The 18341-nt window shown below is 40.7% G+C and overlaps 1 protein-coding gene across 3 annotated transcripts in view; it reads left to right on the top strand.

Annotated features, from left to right (window-relative positions):
- The window catches only part of SYNPR (synaptoporin), a 300659-nt gene that overhangs the window by 119051 nt on the left and 163267 nt on the right, over positions 1-18341 (top strand). The window contains exon 1 of one of the 3 annotated variants that reach the window (XM_019985148.2): positions 3764-4081. The exons of the other annotated variants lie outside the window; for them this stretch is intronic. Coding sequence (XP_019840707.1) covers positions 4058-4081 — 24 coding nt within the window. The 5' untranslated portion in view covers positions 3764-4057. Of the gene's footprint in view, positions 1-3763; positions 4082-18341 lie in introns of those variants that run through there. 3 annotated transcript variants of the gene reach the window in all.

Raw genomic sequence — 18341 nt, 5'->3', positions numbered from 1 at the left:
GGACTGTTTGTTTTCTGATGCCGGTCAGGTATGCAAAGATCCATGTGAGTCTAGAAGAATTGAACCCTGGGCACCCACGCTTCTATAGAACATCTGCTCAGAATACTTTACAGAAGGAGCTCTCCATTATCTTTGACATGGCCTCCACTTAAATCAACATAATGCAGAAGTCCACAACCTTTCAAGAAGATTCCCCATATGAGGAAGTACAAACAGTCTGTGTCCATTAATATGAGTGAATCAGTCACCTCTGTTCACCTGAAGAAAGCTCTTTTGAGAAGCAGGTTTCTTTACTCTGTGTCAACACTGAGTCGTTCTTGTGCTGATTAATCGGTCCATGCATGAGACGTTATTAAACATCTACTACGTGCCACACATTCTCTTAAACACGGAGAATATGGTGTTATGCAAAACAGACTTCCTGTTTTCTCTGAGGTTATCTCAAAGAAGAGAAGATAATCAATAATTAAACAAGTAACTAAGAACAAATCAGGCAATAAGAAGTACAAAAACCCGTATTTCACACACACACACCCCAACCCGACCATCACCACTACAACAAAAATAAAGGACACTGTGAATGGGGAGACAGAAAGGATGTTTTTACATGTGGTGGTTAGGGAAAAAGGACCCTCTGGAGCAGTGGTCCCCAACCTTTTTGGTACTAGGGGCCAATTTTGTGAAGGAAAAATTTTCCATGGAGTGGGCTGGAGCGGAGATGGTTTCGAGATGATTGAAGTATATTTCATTTATTGTGCACTTTGTTTCCATTATTATCACATCAGCTCCACCGCAGATCATCGGGCACTAGATTCCGGAGGTTAGGGACTCCTGCTCTAAAGAGTGGACCGTAGAACCAACTATCCAGTGACAAGGGAAGAGAGCAGGCAGAGATCTGAGGAAAGAGTGTTCCAGGCAGAAGAAACGGCAAGCGAGAAGGCAGTAAAGGCTAGTGTGACCGAAGAGTAGGGAAGGAGAGGGTTGGAAATAGATAAAAACAAAAAGGCAGGTGGTAGCAGGTCACATCAGGATTTGAAGACACAATAAAGACTTTGAGTTTTACTTGAAGCCTATTGGACAACAAAGGAAATTCTTTTTTTTTTTTTTTTTTTCAAATGAGTGATCTAATCTATATTCTTAGTAGCTCAATCTGGACAACATGGAGAATGATTTCATGGGATAGGAGTAAAGACAGGGAGATCAGTTAGGGATCTATCACAGTAGCCCAGCTGAGAGATAAGTGGAGGGAAGAGGTGGCAGGGAAGCCAGAGAGAGTGTTGATGTTTTATCTTGAACAAAATAGGAGGCATGGACAGCTCACCCCAGCAGCAGGATAGAATCAAACCCTTAGTCTTAGAACTTTATCTAGCCAACGTTGACCCAGAAAGCCCTTTAGAGATTTCAGTGGAAACCCTTCCATTTAACTTGAGAAAACCTGAAAGATGGGTAAATGAAGGGACATACCCAGGGTCACTGGACAGGCCACTGGCAGTCCCAATACTGGGCCTTGCGTTGTCCATCTGCCACGGGTTAAATAAGGTCAAGTCCACATAGAATGGAGAGCCCAGGTTGGGGCTTTGGCAGCTTGGTAGACCTTTCTATTCCTGGGCTTCCCAGTCTCTGTGGTATGAATCCATGTGGTGGGAAGAGTTGTGGAGTCATTTCAGGTCCAGGAATCCATGTGTGGATTCCGCACACCCTGGACCCTGAGTGAATGAAAGTGTAAATGCCACAGTGTGGTATCTGTAACAGAGAGGTTAATGCCTTGGCACCTGGCATTCAACTGGCTTCGAACCGTGGCTTTATGTTATTGACTGTTGCCTTTGGACTTAATTCTTTGCATCTTGGTTTCCTCTTTTTAAACCAGAATGAAAATTGTAACTCTTCACAGTTTTGTGAGGCTCACACATGATAACCACTTACACAGAACAACAACAGAAACTTAGACTAGTTCCTGACACAAGTAAATACTTAGGAAATATTTGGCATTGAGATGTGGAAGACAAACCTTTTTTTCTTTTCCTGGAAGTAGGGTTCTTAATATTCAAAACGCTGATGAAAATGACTCACTGTCCACCCAAAGAAACTGGAAAGTGTGCTTGTGCCCCACAGGTGGGTAGCTGTAGCTGCGTGTCTTTAACTTACTGGAGCACTGCTGGTCACCAGCTGCCTGGCAGGCACTGTGGCCTTTAGCAAAGGGGCCTTATTCCTTCAGTCAGCCTTTCATTCATTTATTCCACAAATGCTTACTGAAAGCTAATGGAAATGCCAGGTGATTCTCAGTCTTTTTTTTTTTTTTTTGGCTTGCGTTTTCTGTGTTCATTTGCGTAGTTTACTCCCCTGTGTGACTTCTCTTCTTGAAATGCAGTGGTTTTTCAGTTGGCAGGTAAGGTGTGGCAGTGAGGAGAGTACAGGTGGGGGTGGAATGAGCTTCCTCTCAGAATTTCAAAGGGGCCGCCTACAGGCTGAAGCTTTCTTGCGTGTCCTGGAGGGCGACCTGTGAGGAGCAGACTTATCACTGGAAGAAGTGGAGACAGGCGGCTGGAGGATGCTGAGCCCAAGTTGTACCTGAGTTGAAATACTGTAGCCATTTTTCATTTGCTCCCCACTGCCCTCCACTAACAGCTCTGTGAGGTGTAAGTGTGCCCATTTCAAGAAGGGCAAACTGAGGCTTGGAGACCTCAGATATTTCCCAAGTTACAGAACGAGACAATGGAAGACTGAGGCTGGAACCCTGACCCCTCATCAGGTTTGGTTGTCTGGTTGGTCCCCCGACCTCCTCGAGCTGTTATCGTGTGTTTGGAAGAGGAAGAACAGGAGGAAGGAGATGATGAGTGTTGTGATGCTTGTTGCCGTGCTGGTGCCATTGTGTGTGAGGCAGAGAGAGGGACCCAAGGAAAGACTCAGGACGGATTCTGAATTAATAACCACCAATGAAAAGTCTAGCCAGGTGAAGGGAGCTTCACACAAAAGATGAAGCAGAGATGCCTGGGCCAGCCTAACACTGTTCTTGTCCCCAGAGGAATCCTGAAGTAGGGAACTTGCTGGGAAAGAGGCTTGTGGATTTCTCCCTCCTTTGCTGTGGTGCAGACCCCCGAGAGGAGGGCCTCAGGAAGCTGGTGTGGAGAACATCTAACCTTTGGGAGCCTCCCCATGAATTCACTACCAATACCCCCCAATATGCTGTCTTGGGATGATGTGCACACTTTCTGGGCCAACCCCCTCCCGCAGAGGCCCATTTGTAGATAAAGCAGACCCAGGTCACACCGAAACCTTTCGAAACCTGCCAGGGAGACTTTTAAGTCACACTCCTGGGACAGAAAACCCACCAAGTCATCATTTGTCCTTTCCCCAGTAGCCAGAGCCTGAAAAGCCTGTCTTCTGGTGCCATCACCTTCCTCATTATTTAGGGTTGTGGTATGAATTTCCCAAAAAGGGATCAGGCATCACATCCAGACTTTTCCATAAAAACAGGGGCAATTTTTAAAACAAATACCTACCCATTTCCCTAATCTATGCAAATCTATTCATAAGGATTTTCTAAAACCACACTTCCCCCATGCACCCCAGACACAACAAAATCCCAGCTCCTTTTGATTTCCCAGTTTGTTTTTAAGCACTGGGTGAAGGGAGGAGGGGGCTTGCAGAGTCAAGGGGGAGCCTGTGCTCCCTGGGTGATGCAGGCGGCTTACTCAAAGCAGCCAGTCCCGCACTTGCAGTTGGGAGCAAAAAGCCAAGTGTGGGATGGTAACCACCTCCCACAAAGCAGGCAGCCTCTCACCAGAGGGAAGTATCAGGTTGCTGTACTTCGGCTGTGGGTTGTCACTGTCTAATAATATGACCGTTTTGCCATCTCTCTGCAAATAAGGCAGAAGCTGCTACCTGATTGGTATAACATCTCCCTTACCCTCCTCATTGATTTTCTCGTTCTCCTCCTTTGCTTCATAAAAAGAGGGACCAGTGGCTGGTGCTGTGGACAGAGAAGCTTGATTTTTAGTATGAGACAGCCTCTATTTTGTTTCAGGAGAGGGAAGTTGGATTATCAATTCTTTTGTAAATGTGTATGGTGATATTTGCTCCGGTAAGTTTCTATCTCTCTTGATTTACAGCTGGTTTTGTGTGTGTTTGCATAGATTTAGACTGTACAGTCACTTATCTTTCCAAATATCATTTTTTGACATCTTTAGTGATAACGTCTTTTTTTTCTCTTACTATGCTTGCTTGTATTCATCTGTTTAAACCAAAGAGCTGTGCTGTGTGGTAGTCTGATGCTTATCTTGGTTGTTCAAGAATGTGTTGGGTGTCTTTGAACATAGTAAGGAAACTATTAAAGCCAACTTATATCTGGCTTCATAAAAATGTAATGTCATTCTGCCTCCCACCAGGAGTGTTTAATGTCTTAAGTGTATTCACTGTGCCATAACCTGCCTGCATACCGTTTTAATTAAAGTTTCTTCCTTAGTGTCAGAGCAAGAATTTCTTAAACTCCATAAATAGCTGATAAATATTGTGTGCTGTGCCAAAAGGGCTATGCTGACTTCATGAGGTCTTAAACCAGAGTAGGCTGGATGAATTTTCTCTTAAGATCAGGTACGTGCACCTTGAAAAGAACTGAATTTATGGAACGTGTTCAGATCATTACTCCAGAATTCTGTGAAAAGATCTAATGGTTGAGTGGCTGTTGCTCCTCTTCCGTCTTTCTTTGAGCTGTGTACTTGTGCCACCATCTGTCAGATGCCCAGCCCGGCTCTCCTGTTTCTATGTCTGATGCTGATCAAGAGAGAAGTTGCTGTTATTAAATTCATACCAGTGCAAATCCATGACCTGCTCACCACTGCTGGTTATGGTTTTTACAAGGCATTACCTGGTTAACTGCTTAATTGCTTTTTTTTTTTCTTTTTTCCAGAAAGTGTTAAAGGATCTGAATTCTTTGTTGTTAATTCAGAAGTCTGAGAGAAAGTCTATTAATATAATTATCCTAGACAGAGATGATAAGATGATTAAGTAATTGCTCTAATGGAAACAAACTGAGGCTTTCATCTTCTCTTTTTGTTACACAGACAACAAATCTGCATTGTCTTTTGTTCATGGTGAAATGGATTAGAGAATACATTTATAATGAAAGTTAAAGCATCATTGAATAAGAAGCAAAAGGGGTAGTTCTATTTTTCAGAGATTTTGAAAGTAAAGTTGGGAACATCATGTGTGAATAGACCTCTTAGGCATAGAATCTTTTCCATAAGAGCCATGATTCAGATCCTGAGGTTGTCTAGGAGCAGCTCATGGAAATAGTGTCTAGGAATCTGGAAATGTGGTCCTCACATCTTCTTTTGAACATTCAGCCCCTCACACACTCTTTGTAAGCTGGAATGAAACTACTCATTCTGACAAACAGATTTTTAAATTTTGGTTAATCATGTTCAGCCTCAAAAATCCTCCAATAATTTTTTTAAAAAAAAGCTATTATATATTTTTTAAAAATCCTCCAAACCCATATGAACTTACATTGCCTCTTATTGATCAAATAGGCATGTTCCTAGTGTCAACAGTGTTAGATGGCATAAATCCTCATGGGAACCAAGTGTTCCCTAGCTGATAATTTGTTGAAAAAAGAAAGCTTTAATCCTTGGGCTGTTGGCATTTAGTACTAAGTAAACTCAACAGCACTGAACATCTGTCTTCATCTTCCCAACACCCACTCCCCCAATGGATCCCTTAATATTTTTGTCATCTTTCTCTTTACGTGGCTGTCGTAACAGGTTATGTACAAAATTGTTAGGTGTAAAAAGAGTTGATTGTCCTCTGAAGCTGTTCAGTAATAGAAATGAATGCAGATGTGAGGGGGTGGCACCCTGCAGGTGAAAGCATCTTGTCCTCTAGGTTACCAGTTGACAAAAGTGTTAGGGCTCCAAGCAGGCTCACATCCACTGACAGAGGAAGAGCAATGGGGCATCTGTGTCTTGAAGACATCAAGACCTTTTGTGTGACTGAGGATTAGCACGCCTGGTCTTAAAAGCATCCCTTTGGAGAAGTCCAGAATGCCATATCCCTCCAGTAATGTTGTAATCTCTTCCAAGGAATAGAAATTTGTGCCACATTGGGAATAACAACGGGAATTTTTATTTCACTATGAGACCATTTATTCTGTTTAGCAAGATAAAGAATGCATCCGTCATTTCCATTCGGTAAGTGCCTACTGTATACCTGGCACTGTGCTAAACACTGCATGGCTTGTTTCCTTGAATCTTCACAGCCATCCCAGGATGGAGATCGTATTACCTCCCCGTTTTACAGATAAGAAAACAGAGACAGAGGGCAAGTTTGAGGCACACACACAGTGATAATGATGAAACTCAGAGCCAGGCAGACTCATTCTGGAGTCAAGCTCTTCATCGTTCCCCTCAGTCAGAGTTTCACTTCATCAGTACAATCTACAGGCAGTCTGCAGTGATTTGCAGGGGCTTACAATAACACCCCATATTTTATTAGTGCTTTTCTCTCTTTTAAAACTGCATAGCCTCCTTCTCAGGCTGTGCTTTTGTGACTACAAGCAAATTATGTATTTGTAACTGGAGAATGTGTATTGTATTTCCACTCAACTACAAAGATGTGGATGTGACGAAAGGGAGCCAGCCTAGGGAGAGCTATATGCAGTAGTAGCTAAATTAAGGTAGCTTTTAAAATTGATCATAAGAAATCCATCTCTTTGCTTTTCAATCTTTCGAACATAGAGTCAAAATAAAGATGCAATGATAACATACATATCAATACTTCAAGGCATCTGTTTGTCACTGAGGGAAAATATAAAAAGCAGTTGCTGCTGAATTGATGTATTTGTGGAGGATTTGTAGAATTCTCACCTTTTTTTAATTCACCCTCAGCATTATTTTCTTGCACTTTGTGGTCAGCTGGAAAGCACGGAGGTGGCCCTTCAGGTAGAATATTGCAAAGCATCTATACCACCTGAGTAATTAAAAAATGAAAACAGCTGCCGATAAGCATGATGAGAAGCGTGACAAAGTTGAAATTCAGAGGTCCCAGATGCGTTCTTTTGCACCTGAGCACTGAACCCCGCCCCGCCCCCCCCCCCCCCCCCCCCCCGCCATTTGAAATTCATTTAATCCAATAAAATTCAAATGGATCTTTTGGGAGGAAAATGCAACTGACATAGAATCAATATGTTTGAGATTTCTCCCCCACTGGCAGTTTTCAGGCTAGAGGCAGGGCACACCTTTCATAAGGTGAACCTGTGAAATGCTGCATTTTTTCCCACAATGAGAGAGATTGTGATTGATGAAAATGTTGCTAGGAGAGAGAGAACTGAGCTTAGGACACTTTTGCTCTGTTTCACCCAAAACCAGAGGGATCTAAAAACACAAGCAAACAAATAAACAGAAACAACCCATCACAAACTGGGAGGATTAAAAGTCCAGTTTTGAAGTGTTGACACGATATTGACTTCTTGGTCAATATGGACTGCCGCATCTACTAGTGTTAGCTTTTGAGTTATTTCTAGTGAATTAAGAGTTCAGAGTAAAGTGCCCAATAAAATGTTTCCAGAATGACTGTTATTTTTGTCAGAGGCAAGGTTAGTAACTATCAATTCTCTATTACCTCTTTCCCTTGCTCTTGAAAAATAATAATTGTGTGGTTAATCAGGGTGTTGTATTATAGCCAGTGAGGAAAAAGAAATTTAAATCAACCTGTTGTTTCCAACAGCATTTATGGGTTTTAAATATATGAACAATCATCACATGAGCACTTTTAAAAACATAATGTTGTTTTCATCCACAGTGTTTATCAGATATAAGCTTACCCCTTCACACTAAACTTAGAGACAGTTTTATTAAGTGTTATCATATGTCAGTCTTCATCTACAAGATAGATGTTTCTTCCCAGAGGTGACCAAATCCAATATAAATCACATAGAGATTGTATTTCATCTTACCTACATTCCCTTCTGCCTTTTCTTTGGCCGTGGATGTGTGTACTTAATCATGTTGATCCTTAAGAGCTTAAAAACGATCTATTAAGTATGGAGGAAGCATCTGGTGTTAAGACATAATGTGTTGGATGAGGCTTGAATTTGTCATCAAACATTCTAAGCTAGTGTACAAACAGAGCTGGTGGTCCTGTTCCATACTTGTCTAAGAAAATGGAATCAGGGAGAATTTTGAGCCTGAAAGGAGCACATGAACTATTCTCTCTTTCAGAAGAAGCTCTTGGTCATTGGTGTGCCTTTAAATCTTTAAAAGACTAAGGTTGAATTGAAAATGGAAACACCTCAGTCTCTCTACTCTGCAGACTAATGGATCTGCATAATTAATTTATTTTACAGTGATCATTTTTTAACACAGATTCTAGCCAAAAGTCTTAATGGGAAATGGTTCCTGGGCAACTTCAAACACATTCTCCTATGGCTTCTGGAAAGCTTATTCCCAGCACAGGGCAGTCAGTTCACTAGGGAGCTCTGGGTTGGCCAATATAAGTGTGTAATCATGTCATTAGGGTTTTTGGGGGGGACTGGCAGGTTGGGGGTAAAAAGTTTCTATTGATAGTCACCATGTGACTTCCTCAGCCCTGCTTACAGAATGTTTAAATCCTCCCAAAGTACCACACATTGTCTCCATGTAGGCTTTCTGGCAGAGACATGACAAATATTTTAGGCTTGTTTTATTTCTGGTAAAACATGGCCTTAAGAACATTCATGCCCAATATAGATTATTATTGTGAGCACTGTTTAAGTCGCCATGTTAACGGCCACATCTCAATGATGAACCTATATATCTTTATCTAGTTTTGGATAAGGGAGGAAAAGGGATATAATTTTTCAAAACCTATGACCTTCAATTTGCCTTCCTATGAAATTGAATGGTTGAGACCAAAAATATTTTTTTTAGTTGAGGGCAGATTTGAAGGAAGGCTTGGAGTGTGACTTCATCAGGCTATTCTTACATTCAGCCAATATTTAAGGATGCCTGCCACATGCCAGGAACCCTGCTAGGCATGGGAGATACAGTGATGAACAGATAGACAAAATATCTGCGCTCCTAGAACTAAATGCCTTCATTTTCCATTTTCTCATCTAAACCTAGTTTCTCTTTCATGGCCAGGATGTGTCTTTCTAAAAGCATAATTGAACTGTTCTGGGAAGACATTTGCAGGAAAGATGTGCTTTTGGTCCTATGTGTTCGGGCTCGGTGAAGGAATGACAGTGAATGCGTTTCTTTACTGATGTGACGACTGTCCAGCTGAAAGGGAGTGCTCTGAAGAGGGTGGTTGGGGAAGCATTATTTATAGCTCCCAGGTATCCTCAGATTTGATAGGCTATTCTTACTCTTACCTGACTTTGGAAGAGAAAAGAAAAGCTCTGACAGAAAAGAAAAGTAAAGAAGCTAGAGGAGTAGACAGAGAAGGTGCCTAGAGGATATAAGATTTTCACTGGCAGTATGAATTAGTTCTGTCTGGCATTATCAAGTTCTCTGTGGGTGTTCATTCGCATGTTCATTCATTCAGAAAACATGTATATATATATTGGGTGTCTACTTTATGCCAAGTACAGCTCTAGATGCTAGAACACAGGAATACATAGATACACTAGCTTCTAAAACTCATGCAGGATTTCTCAACTTTGACACTATTAACATTTTTGACCCAGATAATTCATTGATGTTGTATGTATGTATGGCTGTTGTATGTATTACAGGGTATTTAGCTATATCCCTTGCCTCTACGCACTAGATGTCAGTAGCCAGCTGCCCCCCAACACACCACCAAGTTTGTGAGAACCAAACATCTCCAGGCAATGCCAAGTGACTCTTAAAAGAAACTGAGTACTCACCACCAGTTTTGATGGAATCTTCCCTGAACATACCTACTTTTCACTGCCTGGTTTACTCTAAGATTCTTAAGTGGTTTCCCCCAAATACTCTGTGCAACTTGTCTAACAAAGATAAGTAAGGCATCTCTAAGTCTTTCTTTTTACTACTATATTCCTTTTTTCTGTATAACACTTTACCACCATGCTGACTTGCCTTACATTGTCTTATTGAATTTCAGAAATCACCAAAAGAGGAAATGGAAAATATCATAACCTTTTAATAGATGAACAAATGGACATTAAAATCATTTTATGCCCAAATGCTTGCAACTGATAATGGACAGAACCTAGATTCACACTCAGATGTCCTGACTCAAAAATCTAGAGTTTTTCTACAAAATTATATTGATAAAATTTAGTGAGAAAATAAAGGTAGGTATGTCTAAAGCACACAGGTCCTCTTTGAGGTTGTTTGGGAAATAATGGCAGTGTAGCAGCAGATGGAAGTCCACAGGCTTACTTCTTACTATTTGTTAACTGGGTGGTTTTGCCCTCAGTGCACATAGTGAATAGCAGCCTCCCTTCCTCATCCTCATCCTCAGTTGCCCAAGGAGCATGGAGTGATACATGGCAAAAGCCACAGGAAGCCTTAGAGATCAGTCTAGCAGAGTGGTTGGAGGACAGGTTTTGAAGTCAGATATACCTACTTTGCGGAGAAGGCAATGGCACCCCACTCCAGTACTCTTGCCTGGAAAATCCTATGGACGGAGGAGTCTGGTAGGCTGCAGTCCACGGGGTCGCTGAGGGTCAGACATGACTGAGCGAGTTCACTTTCACTTTTCACTTTCATGCATTGGAGAAGGAAATGGCAACCCACTGCAGTGTTCTTGCCTGGAGAATCCCAGGGACGGGGGAGCCTGTTGGGCTGCCGTCTCTGGGGTCGCACAGAGTCGGACACGACTAAAGTGACTTAGCAGCAGCAGTAGCAGCAGCATACCTACTTTATGAGTCAGCATCCCAGCAGGAAGAGATGACATCCTCAAACCATCTGACAGTGACAGTAAAATATTAAACCTTAATTTCTTTAAGTCAGAAAATTGAAGCCCTGCAAGGTGAGTTGCGTTTCTCCAGGCCCGATGGTGAATTCAGTGCAGAAAGGTGTTAACAGCAGAGCTCAGTTGTTCTTCCAGCCCAGTGAGCTGAAGAATCATTTCAGATGCAGAAAGGCCAGTTTATGGACCTGGTACATATGAGAAATATATGTGTTCTGAGTTATTACCAAATGTCTGGATGCCTGAGATTGGACCCCAGTTTTTTATTAATTAGGTATACCCAAGAATTTGGGGGGTTAGTTTAACTGTATTTCAGCCTCTTTAGAGGCTACAGGAAACATTGAGCTCCTGAATGGATCTAAAAAGCGTCATAGACATGGAGAGCACATCAAAGACAGGTAGTAGGTTGCAGTGGTGCTCTTCACATTTACTCATGAGCTTGGATCGATGTAGGGCTTTCACAGATGAGGGAACCTGGGCCCACATCCTTGCTCATCTGATGACTAACTGTTAAAAGATATCTGTCACTAGTGAGACCCTTGTCACTTTTGCCAAGATAAAAGGCATTCCAAGCATATTGCCGTAGTAAAATGCCCATCAGGAAAGTTGTCTTCTGCCTACATTGTCTTAAAGAATTGAACTTCAAAGGAGAGGAAGTATTATAGATCCAAATCTTGGCTCTGCCACTTACAAGTATGCTTGGTCTTAGACAATTCATTAGCCTTCCCGGAGCCTCAGTTCTCTTCATCTGTGAAATGGGAATAATAGGTCCCTTCTCCAGAGTTCTGGAGAGGATCGCTTTCATATATGCTGTGAGAAAACCCTTTTGAGACCACACAGACTAGACAATAGTATCATTGTTTCCTTCCCTCTCTAATCAAAGTCTGCTGTGCTGCCAGTTTTCACTTGGTGCCCTTGATGAGTGCAAGAGGTGAGGGGGGATGTTTTCCCCAGTCTACCAAGAAAATGACTGCAGTAATGGGATGGGTCTAAAGTAGCCTAGAAATGGTTTCCTGGGTAATTCCATCTCAAGGGGAGATTTATGTTCCTATTATAAATTGCAGAGACAGAGTATCTTCAGTGAAGAATAACCATAATAAAACCAAATGCAATATGGATAAAGCAATTCCCTATGATCAGCTCAGCTCAAAGAATTCTTTTGTATTTCCCTTTCTACTTCCTCGAAACCCTTTCCCTGCCATCTGTTCAGGCATAACCCATTCATTGTGAGAAGTTGGAAAAAGGGGGGTTCACACAACCTCTGACCTAGTAATTGTGTGGCCTTAACCCTCTCCTCCCTCCACATGATCCCAAAAGTCCCTTGGACAAACTGCCAGATCCCAGTTTTTTCCTCTGTGAAGGTAAAAGTTCAGGAAAGCCTCTTGCTGCCTTCTCTGAGTTTCTCATTGGCCCCTGTTGTATGAAGTTCAAAGGCTTCTCATTTGTCGTATTTTATTTCATGAAAAAAAATGTTATTGGAGTATAGTTGCTTTACAATGTGTGTTAGTTTCTGCTGTATAGCAAAGTGATTCAGCTATACATATACATATATCCCCTTTTTTGGATTTCCTTCCCATTTAGGTCACCACAGAGCATTGATTAGAGTTCCCTAATCAATACACTATTGATTAGAGTGCTACTTACTAGCCTCTCATTCGTTATCTATTTTATACATAGTCTCATATTTTATTTACCTCAAAGCATCTCCAGACGTATTTTATCTGAAAACTCGGTTAACTCGTATTTTTTCCGGGAACATGCTCTGACTGATATTTATAAATTCCTCACTCTCCAAGGAATTTGGAAGACACCCCCTCCAAACCTCCCCCAGACCAGGTTCCCAACGTGGTTGCCTTTTCTCTCTCCCACTGCTTCTCTGCTCTGAGAGAGTGTTTCTCATCCTTTCTCCTCCCTGCGGGTCTCTTCAAGAAGGAAAGAATGTTTTCTCTATCGTTCCCTCTTTCATTTGTTCATACACTCCTTCATTTATGTTTCTGTTGTATTTATTGAGCAGCAACTGTGTGCCAGGTGTGGTGTTAAGATGTAGGATACAGAGGTGACTAAAGCAAATGTCATCCCTACTCTCCTAAGATTCGCTGTCTAATGGGGGAAGAGGTAATTTAAAAGCCCCTCAAAAGTGACTTAATTATAATTGTAGTAAGCGCTAAAAATAAAAGCTAAGCCATCTTGGGTGCTAATTATGTGACAGGCACGGCTCCAAGTGTTTCATGCATATTAATTCATTTAATCCTTATAATGACTCTTTAAGGAGGTTCAAAGAGGGAAGGATTAGAGCCCATAAAATCCTGAAGGGCAAGGACTCCTTTCATAAGTCTAGGAATATCAGAATGAGGGTCACACAGCAGTATGCTAAGAGTTCACGTATCTGACAATTAGACAGCGCTTACTGTTTCCCAGGCATTGTGCTCTGGATCTCACACAGTCTAATCCTTCCCAGCAGCATCCTGAGGGATCATTGTTAGTGTTTTCAGGATAGGGTAAAGGAGATGTAGATGTAGCTACTTATTCAAGATCACACATTTTATAAGTGGTGATTCTGAAACTATAAGTTGGTGTTTTGGACCCCAACCTGGGCTCTTAAACACAGATAACCTGTGAAAGCCTGATTAGGACATTCCTCATTTGGTTCATATTCTAGAAAATACTCAACAATAGGGACAGAGTAAGAAATATAGTGATCCTTCTTGGAGTAAATTAGAGCTTGTGGGACCAGGAGTGTTGCATCCTTAAATATGTTTAAATCCTTGGGCATGTTTCAAGAGGGACAGCCAGCTGCTTCTGCAGCTTCCTATTCAAAGGATGGGATGGGGACAGCAAGCATTGGCATTGCCTGGGAGCTTGTTAGAAATGCAGAATCTCCAGTTGCACTTCATGCTACTGAATATCACAATCCACATTTTGATGATGTCCACAGGGTTCACATGTACATTTACATGGTCGGCTCTAGAACAAGTCAAAAAACTGGGCTTCCAGCTCTGGTTGTGATGTGAACTGACCAGTTGTTTGATCTCCCCGATTTTCATTGTTCTGTGTCTTCAGTGGGGGACTTCAACCCTCCACATGGATGGAATCGAGGGTCACCCCATAGAAGAGCCTGGAGCTATTAGGAAGGAAGGTTCTCTAGAAGCTCTAAGTCTAAGCTCTAAGCTCTCTTATCTCCAGAATTGTTTTCTCTAGGCATGGACCACCTACATCAGAATTACCTGGGAAATTTATTTTAAATGATGCTTAGATTAAAGGTAGACTCCTCAAAGCAGCAATAAATGCCAAAATATGTGATGTAACAGTGTCTTCAAACATCAAGAGAAAACAACTGTCTAATTAACACTGAGTATCTTTCCTAAGGTATTTATCCAGAACAAAGATGCAGTAAAGACATCGTCAGATAAACATTAAATCACATTTAATTTTTACATGTAATTAATCTTCTTTGGGGAGAAACTGTCTCTGTGGAATGGTCCATCTAAACCCTGGTTTCAAATTCTGGCTCCCAATCCCCACTAGCTGCGTAACTTTTAATTAAGTGCCTTCTGTTAGTGAGGAAAGAAGTGAGGAAAGAATTCTCAGCATTGGTAGGGGGAGGGAGGTGCTATTTTGAGGTTCTCAATAGTATATATAAGTGTGTGACATACAGTACTACACTAAATAGAATATAATTATTATTGTTGAGTGAAATTTTGTAAGATCACTACCCTAAAATTATCTATATAATCATGACATAATTATGAAACTAAAGGCTAGTTGTTATAAAGGAAAAGCTACTTTGAATATTTTTAGAAGTGATGTTTAGGTGATTAGATAGCATCACCAGCTGAATGGATATGAGTTTGAGCAAACTCTGGGAGATAGTGAGGGACAGGGGAGCCTGTTGTGCTGCAGTCCATGGAGTCACAAAGGCTTAGCGACTGAACAACAACGGTAGCTTCTCATAACATTCATTCATGTATTTATTCATTCAACAAACATTTAAGATTCTCCTAAGTGCAAGTAACTTCCACAGACACTGGAAATGCAGCAGTCTAATGTGTTACTCAGCAAGATGGAGATGGGGGACAGAAAGGAAAGAAAAGAAAATGTTAGGTCATGGAAAGAGCTGTGGAGAAATACAGATCAGGTAGAGAGGCTGAACTGTTCTTTCAAACCGTATTTTTATAAATCAAACTCAGCAATAAATGTATCAAGGGAAACTTCCAGAAATGTTTTAGAAGTGTACATAACTATTTTTCACATTGGTGAATTTTAGGATTTTTCTCTTTAGGTTTTCTTAAAAATGAAGAGTCAGCCTCTTGGAAAATCTTAAATCAGTTCAAGACTTGATGACCAGTGGTACCACCTTTCCATCTTCCTAAAACTTGACAAAGTCATGCATCATTTCATGTGATACTAACAGTAACCCCAGGAAATAAATATATTAGCTATATATTGAGTTTTCTATCAAGGCAAGGAAACTATGGCTCAGGAAAACCATTTCAGTTGACTAGAGATTTACCTTTGGTACATGAAGATACACAGATCCTGTCTCCTCAAATTCAATGTGGACTCTACAATAAGACCTCTCCTTATTTGACAATCTCTGCAAAACCTTATAAAGTAAAGGTCAGGGCTCTAGGATATTGAATGCAGTGTAGGGACTTGTTGAGGTTATTTTAAGTTTAAGGTCTTACCATTGTCTAAATATGACGGTGCTGAGAATGAAAATGAAATAAATAATATAATGGCAAATGGAATTGATGAGGCATGGAACATCAGCTTCAAAACAATTTGCAACAAAAGGCATTTGTCAAAGCAACTTTACTTAAGTTTTAGAATGGGCTTTTAAAGCATTTTATTCCTAATACCTCTCCCTTAACATTTTCTGATTAAAATTCAGAAACAGTTTATTTTTACTGACTCGAAATTGTAGTTACATCCTAGTGAATTCTACCAGCTGAACATGCAAATGTACCTTGAAGATATAACATCCCTCCTTCTTATTCTGTTGCTAATTTACAAACAATGCTACAAGAACTGTAGTAATAAAATATTAGACATAATATATTAAAAGAGAAATATATTAGAAATGGATCTAACTTTTATGTTAACTGCTTCAGCTTAGAAAACAGTTGGGCTCCATTGGAACCCTGTTCACCTCTGGACTGTAGAACAGCCTCATTAATTTTCTCATCTTATAACACTGAGGTTAAAATTCACATTACACTGTTCAAACTCTGCTTGCAGCTATTTCTCTAATGAAACAATGAAATTTTCTACAGTCATAATTGGTTATGTTTTTGTTACTCACACACACAGTGCTACATTTTCCCCCAACTATACATGGAATATGATTCAGGAAACAATAGGAAACACCCAGTGTATTCAGCCGTCCTTGATGGCAGAACGATATAGTACACAAGGTTTGCTAATGTGTGTGGCCCCAAGGTCCTGGCAGCACAAATATTTATCCAGAAACGTGTCAACTTAAGTGTAAGTTAAGATAGTCAGTTAAAAAGAAATTGGTTCATAAATAATGCGGTGTGATTGAAGGGCGATTTTCCTCATAATAATGATTTTAAAGACAGTAATGTTTTGAAAGCTCTTTAGCCTCTTTCTTCCAGCTCCTCAGAGCTAAGAGCTGTATAGTTCATCATGATGAGCCTTGATATCTGCCATGTGCAGATGGGTTGGTGATAGAAATTAGAACATATCAAACGTAGGGAGACCTGGGCATAAGGTTTCCATCAAGTTAGGTGAATAAACTCTATAGAGCTGCTGTGCAACACTGTACCAGGGTCAACCGTTACATTGTAAACTTAAAAATTTGTTAAGAAGGTAGAGATCATATTAAGTGCTCTATCAATTTAAAAATAGAGTAGAGGGACCTGATGGTGTTAGAAAATACTAATATTTTATATTTTGCAAACACAGTAGAAACTCACTCTTAAAAGAAACTCACTCATTGCACTTGTTGGATTTATCACTGTTCTTTTTTCCCTCTTTAAAAAAAAAAATGTTAATTCCTATACATGTTGAATTCTTGTGGTAAGTTGGTACAGCCGTGCTCTGCTGAACCCACTAACTGATTTGTATATTTATTCACACAGTAAGCTAGTTGTACTAAACCTCAAGAAACATGCCCCCATTTTTTCTTATTTTGTTTTGTATGTAGTTATGTGTGTGTGCGCATGTGTCTGTATCTTCAAATAATGTCAATATTAAATGCCAATTGTTTTATCCTATTCCCATTTTATTGTTTACTCTGAAATAGACGTCGAATAGCAAGGCCCTGTTCTTTTTACTGTCACTCCCTCATGTCTGAGTCATGATGCTTGGCCAAGAGTAGACCCTCAGTAAATGTTTGTTGAATGAATAAGAGACAACCATGTAGAATCTGCTTTCTCAGCAGGTACATTCTGTCGCATCAGTACTTTTACAACTCCTCAGGTGAACCCACTCTCCAACCAGCTGATTTCTCTTTGTTCTTTGTGTGTGTGTGTGTATGGATTGGTTTGCTTTTGTTTATCTGTTTAACCATGTTTATTTTTTATTGAAGTATAGTTGATTTACAATATTATATTAGTTTTAGGTATACAGCATTGTGATTCAGTATTTTACAGGTTATTCTCCATTAACAGTTATTATGAGATAGTGGCAATAATGCCCTGTGCTATACAATATATCCTGTTGCTTAACTGTTTTATGCAGAGTAGTTTGTATCTCTTATTTACCCCATATTTGCCCCTCCTTCTTTCCCTCTCCCGTTGGTAGCCACGTCTCTCCTTGGTTTTGTTTGTTTGTTTTCCCCTGCCTAGAGGTCCTTTTCCTCAAATCCATCCTGAAACCCCTCTCAGCTCTTATAAAATTGGGGCTGTCCACCCCAGATGAGGACCAATGCTGCTTGGATTTTCTGCCAAAATTGGTAGACCCAGGTAAGCTTCCCTCTTTGCTGGCGGGCACCTCAACAACGGCCTCCTTTGGGCTGTGTTCACAGCCAGCCCAGCTGGGGGTTCAGCCAGTACTGTTTATTACCCTGGGCCTTTGTTCATTTTCTTTATCTGCAGTTATCATTCTCCCAGCTAACGATGCCTTCTCTAGCTTGCCTCAGAGTACTCTCCAGGAGTTACCTGAGGCTCTGATACGCACCCAGGCTTTCTTGTTTTCCCTCTCTGAGCACAAGAATTAGCCTCCTGAGATACTCCTCAGTGTTTTCTCTTTATCTAAACTCTGACTTGCCAAAGGTAATTTAGAATTCCAATGAAGTTTTTTTCATTCTAGTAACTTCATTCTCTTGAATTGATATTTCCACTTAAAATGGTTCTTTTTTTATTATTTCATTTTTCTTCCTTAAAGTCCTAATAGGTCATTGTTTTTCCCCTAAGAACTTAAGGACATGTGAGAACTCACCAGATCATAGCAGGAGAAACACAGAAGGCTCATTTTAATGAGTTCTGCAGTGAAGTTTCTTACATCTG

This window comes from Bos indicus, chromosome 22 (assembly GCF_029378745.1).
Source record: "Bos indicus isolate NIAB-ARS_2022 breed Sahiwal x Tharparkar chromosome 22, NIAB-ARS_B.indTharparkar_mat_pri_1.0, whole genome shotgun sequence".
NCBI lineage: Eukaryota > Metazoa > Chordata > Mammalia > Artiodactyla > Bovidae > Bos > Bos indicus.
The sequence above is the reverse complement of the archived record's forward strand: the minus strand, read 5'-3'. Positions and strand labels throughout refer to the sequence as shown.